Source organism: Amblyraja radiata, chromosome 21 (genome assembly GCF_010909765.2).
Source record: "Amblyraja radiata isolate CabotCenter1 chromosome 21, sAmbRad1.1.pri, whole genome shotgun sequence".
Taxonomy (NCBI): Eukaryota; Metazoa; Chordata; class Chondrichthyes; order Rajiformes; family Rajidae; genus Amblyraja; species Amblyraja radiata.
This window is the reverse complement of record NC_045976.1, coordinates 11,201,959-11,224,965: the sequence shown is the minus strand read 5'-3', so window position 1 is coordinate 11,224,965 and position 23,007 is coordinate 11,201,959. Positions and strand designations below refer to the sequence as shown.

The following is a 23,007-nucleotide window of genomic DNA, read 5'->3' as shown; positions in this document are numbered from 1 at the left end:
GGGAAGAATATTGGTGGAAGGAGATGTAGTGTTTGGGGGTGGGGGGGGGGGGGGGGGGGGAGAGCAGCGGGAGAGTGGGAGAAATGGTTATCAAGGAGGTTGCGGGGTACATGGGAACGAGAGGGGGGAATTGGGAGTATCACCTAAAGATGGCGAATTTAATGTTCATACCGTCAGAATACAAGGTGCTGTTCCTCTAGTTTGCGTGTGGCCTCACTCTGGCAATGACAGAAAGGTCAATGTGGGAATGGGAAGGGGAGTTACAATGGTTGGCAACCGGGAGATCCAGCAGGCCCTGGTGGACCCAGCGCTAATTTTCAGCTAAAGGCTCGCCCAGTCTACGCTTGGTCTTGCTGATATCTAAATCTACAACCGAGAATTAATTAGTCATGAGTCAGACACCACGGAATGTTCCGGAGGGACACGATTCATTGATGACGTCGCAATCAGGATGGTGCAGTTGTTTTCCTTAAGACAAGGAATAAATTAAAGACACATGGAACTGGTTTACATGGATGCTGGTTTACAAAATAAGACACAAAATTCTGGAGTAACTCAACGGGCCATGCAGGATATGTGGGGAACATGAACAGGTGACCTTTCAGTCGGGACCCGCTTTGTAAATTGAAAATTGAAGCAAGGTTATAACATAGATATGTTTATTTTTATTCCAACTGCAAAAAATTTATTTTTATTTTAGCAATATAGCGTGGAAACATTTTGGGCCACTGAATCCACACAGGCCACCAATCAATCACTTGTTCACACTAGTATGTTATCCCACTTTCTCATCCACTCCCTACACACGAGCAGCAATTTACAGAGGGCCAATTAACCTGCAAACCCGCACGTCTTCGGGATGTGGGAGGAAACCGGAGCACCCGGAGGAAACTCGCGCGGTCACGGGGAGAACGTGCAAACTCCACACAGACAGCACCCAAGGTTAGGATCAACCCTGGGTGTCTGGTGCTGTGAGGCAATTGCTCTGCCCGCTGCACCACTCTGCCACCACTATGATGTGAAACATTGAGAATCGCAAAGAATTTCTAAATACGTGCATCTTCCCTATTCCCCTGTCTCCATCTATTCCCCTCTCGTCAATCAAACCTTTTTCACCCAAAGGGTGGTGGGTGTATAGAACGAGCTGCTGGAGGAGGCAGGGACTATCGCAATATTTAAGAACCATTTAGACAGGTACATGGATAGGACATGTTTAGAGGATTATGGGCCAAACGCAGGCAGGTGGGACTAGTGTAGATGAGGCAAGTTGGCCAGTGTGGGCAAGTTGGGCCGAAGGGCCTGTTTTCACACTCTATAGAGTTAAAACTCTATGACTTTATGACTCTATGTACATATCACATTAATACCTTCTTATGAGCAGTCACTTGGGATCAAGGCACATTAAGCAACTTGCCCACACTCAGTTTTGTGGGTTCTGAGGTAACCACTGTGAAAACCATAGACCCACTCACAGAGAGCACAAACATTCTCCGACCAGTCTGACTGTCCCACTGATTATATTGTATCTCTGTTTGCTTTGTTGTCACCTTCTCCTAGTTAACAATGGTCTATTCTGCATTTTCCTTAATCTGCATCTCTTTTGACCTCTTACACTTCCTTATCTCTGTGTCTCCCTCTCCCTGACGTTCCGTCTGTAGGTCTCGACCCGAAACGTCACCCATTCCTTCTATCCAAAGCTGCTGCCAACATCTACAGTTTTTTCCTACACAAACATTGTTTGACATGGTAGGGAGGTGTTTAGTTCATGGTGTGTCCTGCTGCGTTCAACACTTACGAAGGATGAGAACATACATCATAACAGCAGAACAATATATTCAACCTCTCACTGATATTAAAACATCTCTCAGATACAGTACATTCAAAGCTTTCACTGGTATTAAAATATCTTCCAGAAGCCCTGACGATAAAAACTAAATTGACCTAAAGCAAAATAAAACTTCCAGCGATTATAGTTTGTACATGATTTCTGAGCACATCTAAAATATGTATGTATATCGGCAGTAGTTCATCTAAATCTTGGAGCTCCCAGTCCAAAAAAACATCTTCTCCTGAACGACCACCACCTTCATAAGGGCAATGAGTGAGATGAATCAATGAATCTCCCCATTCATTCATGGTGAGACAAGGGATGCTGGCTTTGCTGGCAGTGAGCATTTGATGGAAAGGTACCTTGATACAAGACTAGGTAGACACAGTTCTTTGGTTCTTTGTTTTCTCTGAAATTTCTTGCAGTCTCGGATGGACTACGTCATTTAGGAAAAGGAAACAATATGGTTTAGTTTAGTTTAGTTTACTATTGTCACGTGTACTGAGGTACAGTGAAAAGCTTTTTTGTTGTGTGCTATTCAGTCAGTGGAAAGACTATACATGATTACAATCGAGCCATCCACAGTGTACAGACACAGGATGAAGGAATTAACGTTTAGTGCAAGATAAAGTCCAGTAAAGTCCGATTAAAGATAGTCCAAGGGTCTCCAATGAGGTAGGGAGATCAGGACTGGTGATGGGATGGTTCAGTTGCTTGATAACAGCTGGGAAGAAACTGTCCCTGAATCTGGAGGTGTGAGCTTTCACGCTTCTGTGCCTGTTGCCTGATGGGAGAGAGGAGAAGAGGGAAAGAGGTGAGACTAGTCCTTGGTTATGCTGGTGTCCTTGATGAGGCTGCCTAGTGTAGATGGAGTCAATGGAAGGGACATTGGTTTGCGTGATGGTCTGGGCTACAGTTTCTACATTAGTTCTTTGGTTCTTTATTTTCTCTGACATTTCTCGCGGTCTTGGATGGAGCTGTTACCGAATATGGATCTGTCAAAATAAAAGTCATTTAACCACATTAAGTATTACACCACACCATCTCCACCCAAAACATTGCCAGTCCATTCCCTCCACAGATGCTGCCTGACCTGCTGAGTTCTTCCAGCGCTTTGTATTTTGATCAAGATTCCAGCGCCTGCAGTTCCTTGTGTCTCCACTTCACTGCCCCACTGCAAAACCTCCTCAAAGTACAGAGTACAAACAAGGAATTGCAGATCCTGGCTTACAAAAAAAAGACACAAAGTGCCGGGGTAACGAGCAGGGCAGGCAGCATCTTTGGAGAACACGGATAGATGACATTTCAGGTCGGGACCAGTTTGGGTCCCTTTGGGACATGACTCGAAACGTTACAGGTAGATGGGACTAGTGGAAAATAAGTGTTCGGCACGGACTTGAAGGGCCGAGATGGCCTATTTCCGTGCTATAATTGTTATATGTTATATGGTTATATGGTTACCTCTCGAAGAGTCCACCCAAAACATCACATATTCATGTTCCCCAGCCTGAGCTGCTGAGTTACTCCAGCACTTTGTGTCTCTTTCTCCTCAAAGTATTCCCACTTTCAAATAGTTCTCCTCCCTCTCTCTCTGTCGGAAGTTTTTTGAGACCCCCTCTCACTGCTCCCCCTTTGTGAAGCCGAAAGAAGGGACCTGACCCAAAATGTCATCTGTCTTTCCATCCCCTCAATGGAAACGGTCTGACCTGCTGAGTTCCTCCAGCACATTGTATTTTGATCACGATTCCAGCGCCTGCAGTTCCTTGGGCCTCCAGCATACATACCATCAAGCCAATGTCTACTGAAGCAGAGTGGGAATCAGGCTAGCATTCACTACCAAATGCTACCATGCAGGAAATGCAGAATGACATCGTCTTCCAGCAGCACTAGATGTTCAATAACAAGACTATGTATGCCTCAATACAATCGTACAGGTTGCCTCCAGTGTTGTGTTTTAAGTTTGATATCTTTTAATTTGTTGACTGTATGAATAATTTCTGATGAGATGCTTGTTGAAAGTTTACTGACATCTGCACGCACATCCGTATCTGACCTTCTTAACATTATTTTAGTGTAGTTTACACATACAGTGCGGGGAAGCACAGTATCTGTCTGTGGGCTTAAGGGCCAGTTTCCATGCTGTAGGAATCAATTATTGTACAGATTCATAGAATGAATCATAACATTTAATAGCAATGGGTTGTGGTAATAGAACAAATGGAAATGTATGCAGATAAATTCCCTGTTCAACGCTTATAAAAGACCGTTTTATTTTCAATAGGCAATAAAGTTTGAATGGCACCTTAATAGCCCACTCGTAGAATTCTTACTGGATCGTTCAATCGGGAGCATACGAGTTGCCCATCAGTTGTATTGGTAAGTCCAAAGTTATCACTTCCACCTTCTCAGCAGATCAAGGTCACGAGAGAAGTACAGACGCAAATTTTAAACCAGACAGGGTGGCACAGTGGGGCAGCGGTAGAGTTGCTGCCTTAAGGGTCTGTCCCACTTAGGCAATTTTTTTAGGCGACTACAGGCGACTAGGCTATCGCCACATGGTCGCCGGGGTATCGCCTGTATGGTTGTGAGTATTCCCCTAAGTCGCCCAAAGATTTGTAGCGTCTTTCTGGTCGCCGCTGGATTTTCAACATGTTCAAAAATTTTCGGCGACAGTGGGTTGACGCCAATGAGCGTAGCTTGACCTCCTGACGAAGGTGGTGTCGTGGGTTGTCGCCAGGGGACGTAGGTTGTCGCCGGTGCTGACTTCGGTGGATTCCATTGGTGACTACCTACGTCAACCTACGTCAACCCACAACATGATTCAAGATGGTGGCGCTGGCTTAACAGCTGCGGCCCACCTGCAGTCCGTCTGTTTTTTTTCTTTCTTTTTGTTCCTTGTCATGTTTTAGTTAATTTTGTTTTATTAAGTTGTGTATGTGTGTGGGTGGGGTGGGAGAAACATGCTTTGGTCTCTTCCTTCGGGGGATGCGACCTTTTCTTTGGTCGTATTCCCCGTCTCCGTCTGCGCCGAGGCTTAATGGTGGAGCTGGCGGCATCGGAGCTGTAGCAGCGGCAGCAGCGGCGGAGACCCGACTCGGCCCCGAAGCTGTGGCGGCGGCAGCAGCAGCAGCGGCAGCGGAGACCCGACTCGGCCCCGAAGCTGTAGCGGCGGCAGCAGCAGCGGAGACCCGACTCGGCCCTGGAGCTGTGGCGGCGGCAGCAGCAGCAGCAGCGGAGACCCGACTCGGCCCTGGAGCTGTGGTGGCGGCAGCAGCAGCAGCAGCGGAGACCCGACTCGGCCTCGGAGCTGTGGCGGAGGCAGCAGCAGCAGAGACCCGACTCGGCCCCGAAGCTGTGGCGGAGGCAGCGACCACCCGCGGAGTTTGAACCGTCGCCTCGGCGCAGAGGGAGAACAAAGAGGGAAGAGACAGAGACTTTAAGATTTTGCCTTCCACCACAGTGAGGAGGTGTTTGGTGAACTCACTGTGGTGGATGTTAAATTTGTGTTGATTGTGTGTTTTTGTCATTTTTTAAATTATATGTATGACTGCAGGGAAACAAAATTTCGTTCAGACCGAAAGGTCTGAATGACAATAAACTAATCTAATCTAAAAAATCAACCGGCGACAGGTATCGGCGACTGAATTGTCTTCAGTTGTCTTTAGTTGTCGCCGACAAGGTCATTGCTAGTTGTAGCTTGTCGCGGATGGACGCAGGTTGACTTCGGTTGTCATAGGTTGTCGCCTGTGTGGTCGTAGGATGTCGTAGGTGTGGTCGTAGATGGACGTCCCAACGGGTCGCCAGTTGTCGGTAGCTTGCCGTAGCTTGACATCGGCTAGGTGGGAGGTAGTTATAGCTTGTCGTAGACATTGTCGTATGGGGGTCCAGTCGCCAGTTTTTCGGCGACCTGCTACAACTATGACAGTCGCTGGCAGTCGCCTAAAAAATCGCCCAAGTGGCACAGGCCCTTTACAACGTCAGAGACCCAGGTTTGATCCTGACCACATGTGCTGCCTGTATGGAGTTTGTACATTCTCCCTGTGACCACATGGGTTTTCTCCAAGATCTTCGGTTTCCTCCCACACTTCAAAGACAAACAGGTTTATAGGTTATTTGGCTTGGTATAATGGTAAAATTGTCCCTGGTGTCCATAGGATAGTGTTAATGTGCGGGTATCGCTGGTCGGTGGGCCGATGGGCCCGTTTCCACACTGTATCTCTAAACTATACTAAACTAAACATTAAAATCCTTCGGCACTTTCAGTGATATTCTTCCCACTCTGGGATCTTTATTGGGTCCTGGAGTCATACAGCATCGACACATGCCCTTTGGCCCAACTCATCAATGCTGACCCAGAGCTCCAGCTATGTTAGTCCCATGTGCCTATCCAAAAGCCTCTTAAACACCACCATTGTATCTGCCTCCATCACCACCTTTCATCAGCACGTTCCAAGCACCTAGCACCCTCTGTGTAAAGAATTTGCCCCGCACATCTCCTTTAAACTTTTCCCCTCTCACCTTAAAGATATGTCCTCTAATCTTTGATATTTCTATCCTGGTTCTGACTGTCTACCCTATCTATACTTCCAGAATTGTCTATACTTCTGTCAGGTTTCCCCTCGGCTTCCAGTGTTCCAGAGAAACAATCCAAATCTGTTTAACCTCTTCCTGAAGCTAATATCCTTATACTTCCTAAACCAGGCATTATTCTAGTAAACCACCTCTGCACCCTTTCAGAAGCCTCCACATCCTTCCTGTAATAGGGTGACCAGAACTGCATGCAATACTCCAAATGCATCCCAACCAATGTCCTCTTAAGCTGCATCAAGACTTCCTGACTCTTATACTCAATGCCCAACTTAAGAAGGCAAGCAGACAATATCTATGACCCATTCCTGCTCGCCAGAGATGCTGGCTGTCCCGCTGAGATACTCCAGCATTTTGTGTCCATCTTCGAAGCGGACAATATGCCTTCTTTACCACTTTATCGACTTGTATTGCAACTTTCAAGGAGCTTTGGTCTTGGATCCCAAGATCTCACTGTACATCAATGCTGTTAATTGTAGATTTTCCTCTTAAACTTAAATCACTGAGGCATGGAAGGCTATTGACCAATTGTTGAAATATAGGGTTAATATGGAAAAGGGTATCCACTGCTTAGCACAGGCAAGTTGGGCCAAATGTGTAGGAAGGAACTGCAGATGCTGGTTTAAACTGAAGATAGACACAAAAAGCTGCAGTAACTCAGCGGGTCAGGCAGCATCTCTGGAGAAAAGGAATGGGTGACGTTTTGGGTCGACACCCTTCTTCAGGGGAAAGGGAAACAATAGATATAGAAGTTGATGTAGAGAGATATGGAACAAATGATTTGTTGCCATGCCATATTATTCTATCGTTCTGTTATCAGTTTCAAAAGAGATTTCAATTTTAAATAAATAGTAAGAACGGCACAGCAGGTGGAGATGCTGCCTCGCAGCGCCAGAGACCCATTTTGATTCTGATTTTGAGTGCTGTCTGTATGGAGTTTGCACGTTCTCCTTGTGACCACGTGGGTTTCACCAGGTGCTCCAGTCTCCTCCCACGTCCAAAGACGCGCAGGTTTGTGGGATAATTGGCCCGCTGCAAATTGCCCCCTAGTGTGTAGGGAGTGGATGAGAAAGTGGGATAACATAGAACGGGTGATCGATGGTCGGCGTGGACTCGGTTAGTCGAAGGGCCTGTTTCCACGTTGCATGTTTTCCAAAAAAAGTTTGGTTGGGATCCTGATTAAATGTTGAGTTGTTGTGATGGCTTTGGATTGTATTTGTGTAGCAATTGTAACCAGTCTACTGTAAGTCATTCGGATATACATTAAAAGAGACAAAAGTGAGTAATGGTGTAATTAGATTGTCCTTTTGAAGATTCTATGTAGCCACAATTGCTTAAATGGGTTTGTTAGTGCAGTGTAAGGGTTATCAAACACAGTCGCATTGTAGAATTATGTTGTTTGCGATAATACAAAGTTGTCAGTTATGCTAAAGAAAGTATTCAACTAATTGAATGAGTTTAATTTGAATTAACTCAAGTAGAATTGTCCTCTATTCAGTATGTACAGGGGAAATAAGACCAGTTAATTTCAGCAGTAACACGCCATTGAATGGGTTATCATGGCCATTGACTTGACATCGAGACATTTTGAGTTGTCACACTCTGCTGGAACACAGCTATCTATTCTCCCATCTAGCTAGCAAATGAGGTTGGTCCTACATTAGTCTGTTTCTTTACCCATATCATTTGGATTTTCGCTATTAGATACCTTTTGAAATGGGGGGCATTGGATAAACTTGACTTGACTTTAGACTTTAGAGTAGACTCGAAGGGCAGAATGGGCGGCATGGTGGCACAGCGGTAGAGTTGCTGCCTTACAGCACCAAAAATACGGGTTCGATCCTGACCGCGACTACTTCCGCTCCTATGACTTATGAACTTTAGAGTTTGACCCACTGTTCCGCACCGACCAGCGATCACCCCATACACTAGTTCTTTCCTACACACTAGGGACAGTTTACTGAAACCAATTAACCTACAAACCTGTACGTCTTTGGAGTGTGGGAGGAAACCGTAGCATCCGGAGCAAACCCACAAGGTCACAGGAGAAATGTACAAACTCTACACAGACAGTACCCAGAGTCAGGATCGAATCCGGGTCTCTGGCGCTGTGTGGCAGCAACTCTACCGCTGCGCCACTGTGCTGCCCCTTGTGCAACCAAGACAGTTCATAGTTCGCAGTTTAGTTAGTGTTTGTGGTATTTGAGAGCCTGATGGTTGCTGGGAAGAAGCTGTTCCTGAACCTTGATGTTAATTTAAAGCTGCGCCTCTGTCTATCCCCCTAGAGAGAGGGGGAAGGGGCATGCTGCTTCAAACTGGACACCACAGATCAGGATTCTACTTCAGCCCAGATACATGCAGATCATAAACCCGGCGCTGCTTCTGGATGGACTGGGCCACCCAAGATAACTGGCTGCATGGTAGTCATCTCCTTTCAGCTTCACACATGAGTCTGAATTAGGGTCAGGACCAGAAACATCACCTGCCCATTCCCTCCACAGATGCTGCCTGACCCACTGAGTTCCTCCAGCACTTTGTGTTTTGCTCAAGATTCCAGTACCTACACTTCCTCGATTCTCTGTAACGCATCTCCTTCAGTTCCCACTTGCTTTGAGATCAATGGAAGACATGCCTCACAGAGCCAGTGACCCGGGTTCAATCCTAACTCTGTGTGGAGTTTGCACGTTCTCCCCGTGACCATGTGGGTTTACTCCGGGAGCTCTGGGTTTTCTCCCACATTTCAATGATGTTCTGGTTTGTAGGTGAATTGATTTCTATATATTGTCCCCAGTGTGTAGGATACAAACTAGTGGGTGGGTGACCGCTGGTCGGCGCAGACTCAGCGAACCAAAGGGCCTGTTCCATGCTGTATATCTAAACTAAACCAAACTAAACTAAACTAAACTAAAGCAAATAATTCATTATCACCCAATTTATCTGGTCATTTAATCCTCGAACCCAAATGTAATGGTCGTTTGGGAGATGTAATGGAATCACCTCCAAATGATGATTATGTGAATGTTGGTAGAATTCGAGATGAGACAGATGAAGCACATTTTTTTCTTCTGGTTACTAAATCCTCACAGCAGATGTAGCCTCATTCATCACATAAATCACCATCCAGATCAGCAGCCTGCCAGCAGAATGTGACAGACAGGTTTGTGGTAGATTTGAAAATTAGAACAGTTTCGAAAATTCATCCTGTCAAATTCAAGTCCAGATAACAAAGAAATAGCTTCACGATCGACTGGTCACAAATCGAAAGTGTCTGAGGTGAGGTGTGATCTGAGCACACTTGTCCCTCAGTACCTGGTGTGTTAGTCAAACCCGCCGACAAGGGAAGTGTTGCAGTCTCACAAAATGCCGACCCCTTCTCCCAACCAAAAACATTGCCTGTCCTTGTCCTCCAGAGATGCTGGACGACACAGTGGCACAGCGGGTAGAGTTGCTGCCCCACAGCGCAAGAGACCCGGGTTCGATCCTGCCCTCAGAAGCTATCTGTATGGAGTTTGCCTGTTCTCCCTGTTACCACATGGGTTTCATCTGGTTTCCTCCCATACTCCAAAGACTAAGAGGTTTGTCGGTTAATTGTTCCTCTGTTAATTATGAATGATCCCTAGTTGTAGGATTGTGCTGGTGTAAGTGGTGATCGTTGGTCAGCACAGACTCAGTGGGCTGAAGGGCCTGTTGCCATGCTGTATCTCTAAAATCTAAAAATAAAAAAATCTAAAAACCTCCCCATCTCAAATGACTAAAAGGACACAAACTGCTGGGATTACTCAGCCGGTCAAGGAACATCTCTGGAGAACGTGGATAGGTGATGTTTTGGATTGAGATCCTTCTTTGTGGGTGGGGAGGGGGGGGAGGGGGGGGGGAGGGGTAGAGAAGAACGCTAGAAAAGTGGAGAGGCAGAGCAAAGAATGGCAGGTGATAGTTGACATAGACAGGGGGTTTGATAGGCAGAGGGTTGGAACAAAGGCCAGGGATAAGAGCAGAAGGTGTGAGACATGTTTTAGAAGTTGAGGATTGCGAAGCCAGAGGGAGGAAAGTAGGGGAGGAGGGCGGAGGAGAGAAATAGGTGGGAGTCCGGGGGGGGGGGGGGGGGGAGGAATGGAGGAAGGAAAGAGGGCATGTGGGGAGAAATGGGAGGAGGTTTGGGGGAGGGGTTAGAAGTTACCTACACTTGGAGAATTCAACGTTCATACCGCTGGGTTGTTAGCTGCCCCAGCACGAATACAAGGTGCTATTGCCCCAGTTTGCGTGTGGCCTCACTCTGACAATGGAGGAGGCCCAGGACAGAAAGGTCAGTGTGGGAATGGGAAGGGGAGTTAAAATGTTTAGCATCCGAATCTGAAGAAGGTTCCCAACCTGAAACGTCACCTGTAGAGTTGCTGCCTGATCCATTGAGTTCTTCCAGCACTTTCTGCTTTGCCCAAGACTCCAGCATCTGCAGTTCATTGTGTCTCTATTTACTGCTGCAGCAAAACTGTGCCTGTGCAGGCTTGAGTTGGCAAACTGGGGTGCTTTACACTTAGAAAACACAGTGCTATTTGCTCCACTGGCTTCCGAGCTTTGCATCAACCTGTAACAGATCCCAGACAGTGAAATTGTATTTCGTTTCTATGCTGGCAATGATCCCAGATGCTGTTTCATTTGCTTAGTTATATTCTACAGTCAGTGCATCAATGGGGAAACAACGCTGGCAGTCTGACGAAGGTGTCTCGACCCCAAACGTCACCTCTCCACGTTCTCCAGGGATGCTGCCTGACCTGCTGAGTTACTCCAGCACATTTGCTTTATGAAGAAAGGCCACCGACCTAAAAAATTAGCCCTGGTTCTCTCTGCACATACACTGCCTTAGCTGCTGACTACTTCCAGCAGTTTCTGCTTTTCATAAGTTCATAACTCATAGGAGCAGAATTAGGCCATTCAGCCTATCATAGAAACATAGAAACATAGAAAATAGGTGCAGGAGTAGGCCATTGGGCCCTTCGAGCCTGCACCGCCATTGATATGATCATGGCTGATCATCCAACTCAGTATCCTGTACCTGCTTTCTCTCCATACCCCCTGATCCCTTTAATAAGTGCAGGAGTAGGCCATTCGGCCCTATCGCGTCTACTCCACCATTCAATCATGGCAGATCTATTTCCCTCTCAACCACAACCTCCTGCCTCCCTTCCATAACACTTGACACCCTAAATCAAGAATCTGTCAAAATAAAACCAATAATGGCCTCCATAGCCGTCTGTGGCAATGAATTTCACAGATTCACCTCCCTCTAACTAAAGATATTCGTCCTCATCTCCTTTCTAAAGGTACGTCCTTTTATTTTGAGGCTATGCCTTCTGGTCTCAGACTCCCACTGACAATAGACAATAGACAATAGGTGCAGGAGTAGGCCATACGGCCCTTCGAGCCAGCACCGCCATTCAATGTGATTATGGCTGATCATCCCAAATCAGTACCCCCTTCCTGCCATCTTGCCATATCCCCTGACTCCGCTATCTTTAAGAGCCCTATCTAGCTCTCTCTTGAAAGTATCCAGAGAACCGGCCTCCACCTCTTTAAGATCACGTATTGAGGCAGAGAATTCCACAGACTCACAACTCTCTGTGAGAAAAAGTGTTTCCTCGTCTCCGTTCTCAATGGCTTACCCCTTATTCTTAAACTGTGGCCCCTGGTTCTGGACTCCCCCAACATTGGGAACATGTTTCCTACCTCTAGCGTGTCCAAACCCTTAACCATCTTATATGTTTCAATAAGATCCTCTCCACATCCACTCTATCCAGGCCTTTCACTATCCGAGTTTCAATGAGGTCTACCCTTCATCCTTCTAAACTCCAGCGAGTACAGGCCCAGCTCCGTCAAACGCTCATCATACATTTATACTTTTACACAAGATCTGTGCTGTTCAGTAGCTTTCCCTAATCTGGGAAAAAGAAGGGAAGGACCAAAATGGAGGAATCCCCAAAGAAAGGCAGCAGCATGGAAGGAGATAACTCAAACAAAGGCAGGGGCAGATGGTTAGAGAAGCGAAAAGTGGATGCAGATGAAATGGCAGCATTGTCATTCTATATTTAGTTTAGTTTAGAGATGCAGCCCACCGAGTCTGCGATGACCAGCGATCCCCAAACACTAACTCTAACCCATACACCAGGGACAATTTACAATCTTTACTGAAGCCAATTAGCCTACAAACCTGTACAAACCCGTACATCTCTGGAGTGTGGGGGTCCCACGCAGGTCACGGGGAGAAGGTACAAACTCCGTCCAGACAGCACCCGCAGTTAGGATCGAACCCGGGTCTCTGGCGCTATAAGGCAGCAACTCTACCTCTGCGTCACCATGCCATTCTATGCTGATGGTTCTTTAAGATCACGTACTGTAGCATTAGAAAAGAAACACGGGAGTTATTCACTGGGATTTGGACGTTGTCAGAAGCAGATAGATCAGTAGAAGGGTGGGAATGTCATCTGTCACAACAGATCATTTTATTCTCCTGTTGGATGCACAGGAACATAAGGCAGAGAAGATTAAGAAAAGCAAATCTTTCTTCAGACAAAACCTCAGACATTTGTTCTGTCCTTTCTCCCAATGAAGGTCACAGATAACCACTCAGGTTCTACAATATGGGGGTCTTGGAAGATGCAGGCACAAGGAACTGTAAATGCTAGAATCGTCAACAAAACCCAAAGTGCCAGAGGAACTCAACGGGTCAGGCAGCATCTAGGATGGAAGTGTACAGGCCATGTTTTGGGTCAGAACCCTTCTGCAGACTGACACAGGACTTGGTAGATATTCTATTCAAAGAATCATAGAGTCATGCACCCCAGAGACACACCCTTTGACCAACTTTGTCCATGCCGACCAAGATGCTGCATCTACGCTAGTCCCACCTGCCCATGTTTGGCCCAAATCCCTCGAAACCATCACTATCCATGTACCTGCCCAAGTATTTTGTTAAAATACTGTTAGCGTACCTACCTCAACTACCTCCTCTGGTAGCTCATTCTATATACCCACCACCCCTGTGTGAAAAAGTTGCCTCTCAGGTTTCTACTAAGGAAGATAATGCGGGGCAAGTTTTTTACACAGAGAGTAGTGGGAAAATCCAAACCAATCTCAAGTACAATAGGTAGAGCAAGGGGGAAGATACAGAGTGCAGAATTGTAGCGCATCAGTTTCAGAGACAAAGTCCAATGCCCTAAATGGGGCAGAGGTGAATTAGACAGTACCCTAGCTTAAGTAGGGACCGTTCAGAAGCCTGATAACAGAGGGCAAGAAACTGTTCCTGAGTCTGGTGGTGGGCGGTTTCAAGCTTCTGTATCTTCTGCCCACAGGAGCGGGGTGAAGAAGGAATGACTGGGGTTGGACAAGATTTTGATTATGTTGGCTGCTTTCCCGAGGCAGCGTGAAGTGTAGACGGAGTCGATGGTGGGGAGTCTGCTCTGTGGGATGGACTGGGCTACATCCACAACTCAGTGCAATTTCTTGCGGTCTTGGGCAGAGCTGTTCCCAAACCAAACTGTGATGAATCAGACAGTAATCTCTCTATGATGCATCTGTAGAGGTTTTTGTAAGAGTCATTGGTGACATGCCAAATTTACTCAGCCTCCAGGACTTTAAAGTCTTGCTGGAGCTGAAAGCTACAGGTGCGAACCATGCCACTCGAGAGGATCCGTGTGCAGTGAGAGTTGAGGAATTGCCATCCTGGTTTGCCACTGTACACATGGCATCCTGCCTAGATTCCACTGTGCAGAAAATAACTCAGCAAATACATATAATCACAGACCTCAAAACATTAACTGTTCCTCTGATGGTGTCTGAGCAGAAAGCTGGAAAGGGTGCAGAGATTATTTACGAGGATGTTGTCGGGACTCCAGGGCCTGTGATATAGGGAGCGGTTGGGCAAGCTATGACTTTATTCTTTGGAGCGTAGGAGGCTAAGGCGTAAAAGTTGGGATGTTACTGTTACACAAGCCACATTTGGAGTGTTATGTTCAGTTTTGGTCACCCTGCGGTAGGAAGTTGTTACGGTGGAAAGAATTCAGAGAGGATTTACAAGGATGGTGCCAGGACACGAGGGCCTGAGCTATGGGGAGAGTTTGGCCAAGCTAGGATTTTATTCCTTGGAGGGTAGGAGGCTGATGGGGTGACCTTATGGAGATGTATAAAATCATGAGAGGAATAGATGGGGTGAACTTCTTACATTTTAGATGAAGGTAGAAAAAAATTAATTCACAAACCCAAATAAGGTCATAGGGAGTAAGAAAGAACTGCAGATGCTGGTAAAATCTTTTATCCAGAGAAGGGGTTTCAAAAACAAGAGGACACAGGTTTAAGGTGATGGGGAAAAGATTTAATAGGAACCTGGGGGGCAACTTTTACACTCAGTGGGTATTTGGAACAAGCTACCAGAGGAGTTAGTTGAGGCAGGTACTATAACACCATTTAAAATACATTTGACAGATACATGGATAGAAAATATCCAAGTTTGTAAGTTCATAGGTTCTCGGAGAAGACCATTTGGCCCATCATGTCTGCACCGCCATTCAATCGTGGCTAATATACCTTTCCCCCTAACCCTATTCTCCTGCCCTCTCCCCATAACCCCTGACACCCTTACTAATCAAGTGGGATATAGGCCAAACATAGGCAGTTGGGGCTAGCTTAGATTTTGCACTTTGGTCAGCATGGGCGAGTTGGGCCAAATGGGTCTGTTTCCGTGTTGTACAACTCTATGACTCTCTGATGATTTTTACAGTTTTTGTTTCACTAAATACCCCTGCATTTTCAACAAGTTGGATTTTAACAGAAAACCAGTCCAAAAACATAATTAACCTTTACACTAGGTGATGCAATCACTTCGTTATTCTTTAAACTTTCAATTTTTCCTTTCAAGGGTTATTCTGCCAATTGGCCATCTGTCATCTTAATTACTCATTGTTATTAGTGCCAAGTCTCTTTGAGCCTTCAGCTACTTGTTGATAAAAGGCCAATGATCCCTAGTGTGAGTAATTGCCTTTAGTTGAACTACCCTGTCTGTGTAATTACAGAATAGCTTCGGTTGAGAAGTTAAATAGGGTGCAGGGTTGAAAGAGGATTTTAAATACCATTGTAAAATAAACATAACATTTAGTCGGGACACAAGAAACTGCAGATGCTGGAATCCCGATCAACAAAGAAAGTGCTGGAGGAACTCAGTGGGTCAGGCAGCATCTGTGGAGGGAATGGTCAGACGGCATTTCGGGTATGGGAAGAAGTGTCCTGGCGTGAAACGTTATCTGTCCATTCCTACCCCAGATGCTGCCTGTCCTGCTGAGTTCCTGCGGCACTTTGTATTTTGCAATGCATTTAGTCCACAGCTTCACTGCGTTAATGCAAAGCCTGTTTGTAGTTGTTATTATTAAAATTACTTGTATTTCTGAAGATGGAAACATGAGGAACTGCGGATGCAGTTTTTTCAAAAACAGCCACAAAGTGCTGGAGTAATCTACGAGGTCAGGCAGCATCTCTGGAGAACATGGATAGTGACATTTGTGATTGTGATTGTGATGGGAGGGGAGAAAACAGTAGACATGGTTAGGAAAGGTTTAGAAGGATATGGGCCACATGCGGGTGGTTGGGACTAGTGTAGATGGGGCGTTTTGGTTGGGATGGGCAAGTTGGGCTGAAAGGCTTGTTACCATACTGTATGACTGTGACTCTAGGGATCATTGTTTTGAAGTGTTTGAGAGTTCGATCTTATTTTAATGCTGATCATGAAATTTGGCAGCAAATTTTCGGTACTGATGCTTTAGAAAGGAGCGTTTAAGGAAAGAGGGGCAAAGCTTAAAGGTGATGAACAGAGCTGGTCTTTACACACAGAGGGTGATGAGTGCCTGGAATGTGCTGCCAGGGGTGGTGGTGGAGGCAGATATGATGGTGACGTTTAAGAGGCTTTTGGACAGGCTTATGGATGTGCAGGGAACATGATTATGTGCAGGCAGATAAGAGTTGGTCATGGCATTATGTTCATCATGGACATTATGGGCCGAAGAGCCTATCTTATACTGGACTGTTCTGTGTTCAATGTTCTATTTGAGTGTTCCAGTATTGTTGATTTTCAGAGTAATTCTATTAATAAAACGAGTCGGGTGCAGTTTTGAGTTAAGATTGTTCTCTGTGTCACTGGGCATTAGAGTTGCTCCCTTACATCGCCAGATACCCGGGTTCGATCCTGACCATGGGTTTGTATGTTCTCCCCATGATCTGCGCGGGTTTTCTCCGGGTGCTCCGGTTTCCCACACGCCAAAGCCGAACAGGTTTGTAGGTTAGTTGGCTTCTGTGATATGTAAATTATCCCGAGTGTGTAGGATAGTATTAGTGTACGGGGTGATCGCTGGTCAGCGCGGACTCGGTGGGCCGAAGGGCCTGTTTCCATGCTGTATCTCTAAAGTCTAAAGTCTCTCTCCAGGTTACTGAAGGATGGCCTAGCCGACTCTCAGTTCAAGGGCAGGTACAGCCAGCTGTTAGCAGCTGTTCTCCACTGCTCGGGACAGGCCATGCAAGAGGAATTTGACAAAGAAACCAAGCTCGTTGCAAAGCTGGGGGAGGTTGCTGATAAAATCCGGACAGCGGAACCTTCTAAACGCATGGTGAGTGCAAGCGGATATGTGACATGACATCTTTTGTAAATGCTGACTCTATCTCTGTAATGTAATGTACCAAGGAAACTATTTTCAATGGGAACTGAAGATGCTGGAAGGTTGACCAAAACACAATGGTAGAGTCGCTGAACTCACAGCAACAGAGACCCAGCTTCGTTCTTGAACTCAGTTTGATTTAGTTTACCTTATAGTCACGTGTACTGAGGTACAGTGAAAAGCGTTTTTGTTGCGCGCTACCCAGTCAGTGGAAAGACTATACATGAAGCCGTCCACAGTGTACAGATACAGGATAAAGGGAATAACGTTTAGTGTAAGATAAAGTCCAGTAAAGTCCAATTAAAGATAGCTCAATGGTCTCCAATAAGGAAGATGGGAGGTCAGGAACTAGGGGCCGCCTGGATGTGAAGTTTGCACTTTCTCCCTGTGACTGCGTGGGTTTCCTCTGGGGGTTCTGGTTTCCTTCCACATCCCAAAGATATGCAGGCTTGTAGGCTAATTGGCCTCCGAAATTGTTCCTAGTGTGTGGGATTACATAAAACTAGTGTGAACGGGTGATCGATGGTCAGAGTGGACTCGTTGGGCCGAAGGGCCTGTTTCTGTGCCTTATCTCTAAATTAAACTAAAAATGCTGGAGTAACTCAGTGGGTCAGGCCAGAACCTCTGGAGAACATTGATTGTTCACAGAATGAAGAAGGGTCATGACCAGAAACATCATCTGTCCATGTTCTCCAGAGATGATGCCTGACCCGTTGAGTCACTCCAGCACTTCTTTAGCATATTGTGTCTATTCTTTTTTTTTTCTTTTTTTTTTGTTTAGCCTTAAATAAAAAGGATGACAAATGTTTAAATCTCCTATCTTACGTTGCAGACTGTATTGGCAAAAGAACTTGAAGAAATAGAGAAATTCTTCTACCAAGAGCATGTTTGTCATCTTCCATTGAACCCTACATTTGCCGTGAAAGGAATTGATGTTAGCGTACGTTCTCTTGCTAACAAACTGCTGCTGCTTCAGAGTGATAACAGTGGTCGGCGAAACCTTGAAATAACTGCACGGTCTTTCGCTTTCTATATCTCATGTTCTTTTAAATTTCTTATTTTTGAATGTTACGGGAACAGGAAATCAGATCAGAAACCATACAGCCATTAACTTGGAGAAATGAAGAGCTGCAGATGCTGGTCACGACACAAAAGGACACACAACTCTGGAGTAACTCAGCGGGTCAGGCAGCATCTCTGGAGATCGTGGATAGGTGATGCTTTGCATCGAGACCCTTCTTCAGACCCGAAAAACATCACCCTACCCGAGGCAGGGTCTCGACCTGAATCGTCACCCAATCCTTCTCTCCAGAGATGCTGCCTGTCCCGTTGAGTTTCTCCAGTATTTTGTGTCTTTCTCCAGAGATGTTGCCTGACCTGCTGAGTTCCTTCAGCACTTTGGGTCTAGCTATGGTATAAACCAGCATCTGCAGTTCTTTGTTCCTTCATTTTGTCTGCTCTACTGTGCAATCTCCTCAACGTATGCCTATGAAGCTCTCCTCCCCATGATGGTGGTTCTGTGAGAGTCTCGCTCACTGCTTCCCCTCTGCGATTCCACAGCCAGGGTATGTTGTACCTGATGGGTTCCAGCTCCAGTTCCAGACCTCCCAGTTCGGACCAACCTGGATTTTGAGTCTGAAGTAGGGTCTCGACTTGAAATGTTAGCTATCCGTGTTCTCCAGGGATGCTGGCTAACCCGCTGAGTTACTCCAGCACTTTTGTGTTCTCTTTGCCCAATAACTTGTCTTTGGTTGTTGGTTGGACCAGTGCAGATACTATATCTGACCACTGGAAAAAGAAAGGGTTGTTAGAGAGGCTCCACATGTCTCCTGGGAGACAAGATCACTGATTCAATTGTTTGACCCAGACACTGAGTATTTGGAGACACGAGGAACTGCAGATGCTGGAATCGTGAGCAAAACAGACAAAGCGCTAGAGTAATTCAATGAGTCAGGCAGCACATCTGGAGAACACGGATAGACAATGTTTTGGGTCAAAACTCTTCTTCATTCTGATCGTAGTGAGGGGAGGAAAGCTGGAAGAGAGGTGGGGGCGGGCCAAAGCCTGGCAAGTGATAGGTGGATACAGGTGGGAGTAATCTTGTTTCACAGATGGGTAGATGAGGTGACAAAGACTGGAGGTGTAAAGGAGACAAAATGGTGCCAGGGAAAGAAGAGGAGTGAATGTGAAAGCAGGGTGCGATTCAATCACAATGAATATCTCATTGTAATGTTAAATATACCAAAACATAATATGTCCCTATTTAAACTGGGCTGCCTTTCCCTTCATTATTTTGCATCTTAGCCCAAATATACAAGGAGGATTGGAAACACTGCAGGTGTATGCCAATTGCTACTTGTGAATCAGTAAAGACTGTGGGAGAAGCAGGCGGTGGGATTTGAGAAAGCACTACGCCACAATTACACAATCATCTTTAATTGAACCCTTTAGACATTCAGCAAAGCAGTAAACAGCATGATTGCTGCAGTCAGGAGATTGTAGCATGATCATTAAGCTGCAGCATCAATTTTATGTGCATCTAGGTTAATTGTACATTGGGAATCCTGCTGTAACATACCCAGCCCTCAGGCAATACAACCCTCACTCATTACTGCATTGAAACATTGGCCTGGCTTAGCTACTGAAGTTCTGGGTTGGGATTTGAACTCACGACTGCTGATTCAGAAGTGAATAGACATCTGCTAAGGCACAAGGACTGCAGATTTTGGAATCTGGAACGAAATACAAAATGGTGGGCACCAAGCACAAGGGGTCAGGTAGCATCTGCAGAAGGAATGAACAGGCGATGTTTCGAGTCAGGACCCTTCTTCAGACTGATTGTGGGAGGTGAGGAGAGGGGAGAAAGCTTGTATAGTGGAGAGGCTGGACAGCTGGTAGTTGGAGCAGTGAGAGGGGGGTCTCACAGTACTCCTGTCAGAGAGAGGATGAGAACGTCTTCGAAGCGAGCATACCTTGAGGAGATTTTGCACTGGAGCAGTCAGAATGTAGAAACAAGGAACTGCAGATGCTGGTTTACAAAAAAAAGACACCACCACTTGTGAGTTTCTCTGCACCAAATGGGCTGATGCAAAGTTAGGGTGAGGGGCTGCTGGAAGTTGCACTGTCTGATCATGATGTGTGATGGCAAGTTCAATTCCTAATTCAGATGAATAGGGGGAGAAAAAAGCTGTCCAAGATACCGTTCCAATGTTCCATCACCAACCAAACTAAACCATGTAAAATATTCAGTGTTTTTTACAAATATTACTATTACAAATTAACTGAGTATCATTTACATTGTGCATTTATCAACATTTATTTTAGTTTAGTTTATTGTCACGTGTACCAAATAATGTGAAAAGTCATTTTTGTTTTGTGCTGTCCAGTCAGCGGAAAGGCTGTTCGTGATTAAAGGGTGCAGTGGTAGAGTTGATGCCTTACAGTGCCAGAGATCCGGGTTCAATCTTGAACTGTGTGTGGAGATCGCAGGCTCTCCCTGTGATCGCGAGGCTTTTCTCTGGGAGCTCTGATTTTTCTCTTCCACATTACAAGGATATACAGGTTTGTAGGCTAATTGGCATTGGTAAAATTGTAATTACAATTTTACCATTGCCAATTAACCTACAAACCTGTATATCCCTAATGTGTAGGATGGCTAGTGTACAAGGTGATCACTGGTTGGCATGGACTCGGTGGGCCAAAAGGCCTGTTTCCACGCAGTATCGTTAAAGTCTAAAGTCTCAAACTGTCCACAGTGTACAGATAGAGAATAAAGTGAATAATGTTTAGTGCAAGATAAAGTCCTGTAAAAAAGAGTGGAGCGATTGTAAATTCATATGTGATAGAATCAGAATGAGGCCATTTGGCCCATTAAAGCTACTCCACCATTCAAACATGGCTGATCAAGCATTCCCTCTCAACCCCATTCTCCTGCCTTCTCCCCATAACCATTGACACCCTTATCAATCAATAATCTATCCATTTCTGCATTAAAAAAAATCAATTGGCCTCCACGGTGGCAATAATTCCACAATGTAATAAATGATTGCAGATCTGCTTCTGGGACCAGCATTAAGAGAGTCTGTAACCAAAACAAGGTAGCACCCCACTGAACTGTATTAAATCAGCACCAGAGATTTTGGATTTGAGTCTTATCTGACTGGCGAGTGGAATATGAAATGAGCCAAGCTAAAAATGAACAGATTTATCTTACTTTGATCTAGTCATTTTTTGCAATTTGTCTAAAGTTTAGCTGGATCAAAACTTGCCAGCTTCCCGGTCTGCAGTAAGGGCAATGACATCCTCTGCGGATATGCCGTAGAAAGCATTTTATCGGGATGCATCACACACTGGTTTGGGTAAAGCTCCATCCAAGACCACAAGAAATTGCAGGGAGTTGTAGACGCAGCACAGACTATCACGCAAACCAACCTCCCTTCCATTGTCTCCATCTACACTTTGCGCTGCCTCGGCAAGGCCACCAGCATAATCAAGGACCCTGTTCATCTCATCCTGGTCACTCCCTCTTCTCCCCTCTCCCACCTGGCAAGATGTAGAGAAATGTGAAAACGCACGCCTCCTGATTCAGGGACAGTTTCTTCCAAGCTGCTATCAGTCAACTAAACCGTCCGCTCTTCAGCTAGAGTGCGGCCCCGACCTCCCACCTACCTCATTAGAGAACCTTTGAACTATCTTTAATCAGACTTTATTAGACTTTATCTTGCACTAAATGCTGTCCCATTTATTCTTGATCTGTGCACCGTGGACGACAAGATTGGATTAATGTGTCGTCTAACAAAAGCTTGTCGCTGTACGTGACAATAATAAACTAAACTAATCTCCCGCTGGAACCCAACAGATGGGAAATGATTGCAACAAAAGTACTATTTCACACTTATGGAACGAGCTGCCAGAGGAGGTAGTTGATGCAGGGACTATCGCAACATTTAAGAAGCAGTTAGACAGGCACATGGATAGGACAGGTTAGGAGGGATATGGAACAAATGCTGGCAGGTGGGACTACTGTGACTGGGGCACGTTGGCCGGTGTCAGCAGGTTGGGCGTGAGGGCCTGTTTCCACACTGTATTACTGTATGACTCTATGACTCTGTTTACCGTAAGGGTTAAGTGTCCATATTAACTCCATGGAGTTGATTGCTGATTTTATAAATCTAAACATACATCGAAAGCCATTGCAGCGTGCAATGATTCACATTCTCTGATATCTGGCAGAGGTCACAGGGGAAATAAATTATAACTGTAATAGCTTTTAAGGCCGAGCTTAAAACAAAATTACTTCAGTTTCACAGCCTTTGCTCTTGATGCTGAGTTGAAAGGAGATGCTAGAATTAATTTGTTAGTGGGTGAAATGAGGTGCCTTTTCTGAGATTAACTTGAGATTAACTTGATGCAGTGATAAATAAAACCAAGATAGTTGAAAATTTTAATAATGTATGACTGATGTATATGAAAAGTCTTTTTACTATAATATGTAACTATACTTTATAATATGTCTACTTCTAATAAAAATATATTAAAAAAATAAATAAAAGCAAGATAGACACAAAGTGCTGGAGTAACTCAGTGTGGTCAGGCAGCATCTCTGCAGAAAAGGAATAGGTGATGTTTTGGGTCAAGACCCTTCCTCAGACTGGGAGTCAGGGGAGAGGGAAACTAGAGGTATGACAAGGTACAAAGTGCAGAGGGGGTGCAGGGAGAGAGGGTTTGCAGAACACTTGTCTGAGAGAGTAAAGAGCCTGTCCCACGCAGATGGTGCGCGAAGATTTTGTACATCACAAAATCCTGCAACGCCGCGCGTCACTGCCTATCTCATCGCGCACCGTGCATGCGTAATGTGCACCGTGCGCGCATCACGTGCATGTCACATCGCGCGCGTCGTGTGTC

General features: G+C 45.6%; 1 protein-coding gene across 2 annotated transcripts in view; it reads left to right on the top strand.

Annotated features, from left to right (window-relative positions):
* The window catches only part of pik3c2g (phosphatidylinositol-4-phosphate 3-kinase catalytic subunit type 2 gamma), a 178,380-nt gene that overhangs the window by 106,118 nt on the left and 49,255 nt on the right, over window positions 1-23,007 (top strand). For both annotated transcript variants that reach the window (XM_033039517.1, XM_033039516.1), the window contains exons 19-21: window positions 4,110-4,204; window positions 16,875-17,055; window positions 17,936-18,043. In XM_033039517.1, coding sequence (XP_032895408.1) covers window positions 4,110-4,204; window positions 16,875-17,055; window positions 17,936-18,043 — 384 coding nt within the window. The remainder of the gene's footprint in view (window positions 1-4,109; window positions 4,205-16,874; window positions 17,056-17,935; window positions 18,044-23,007) is intronic.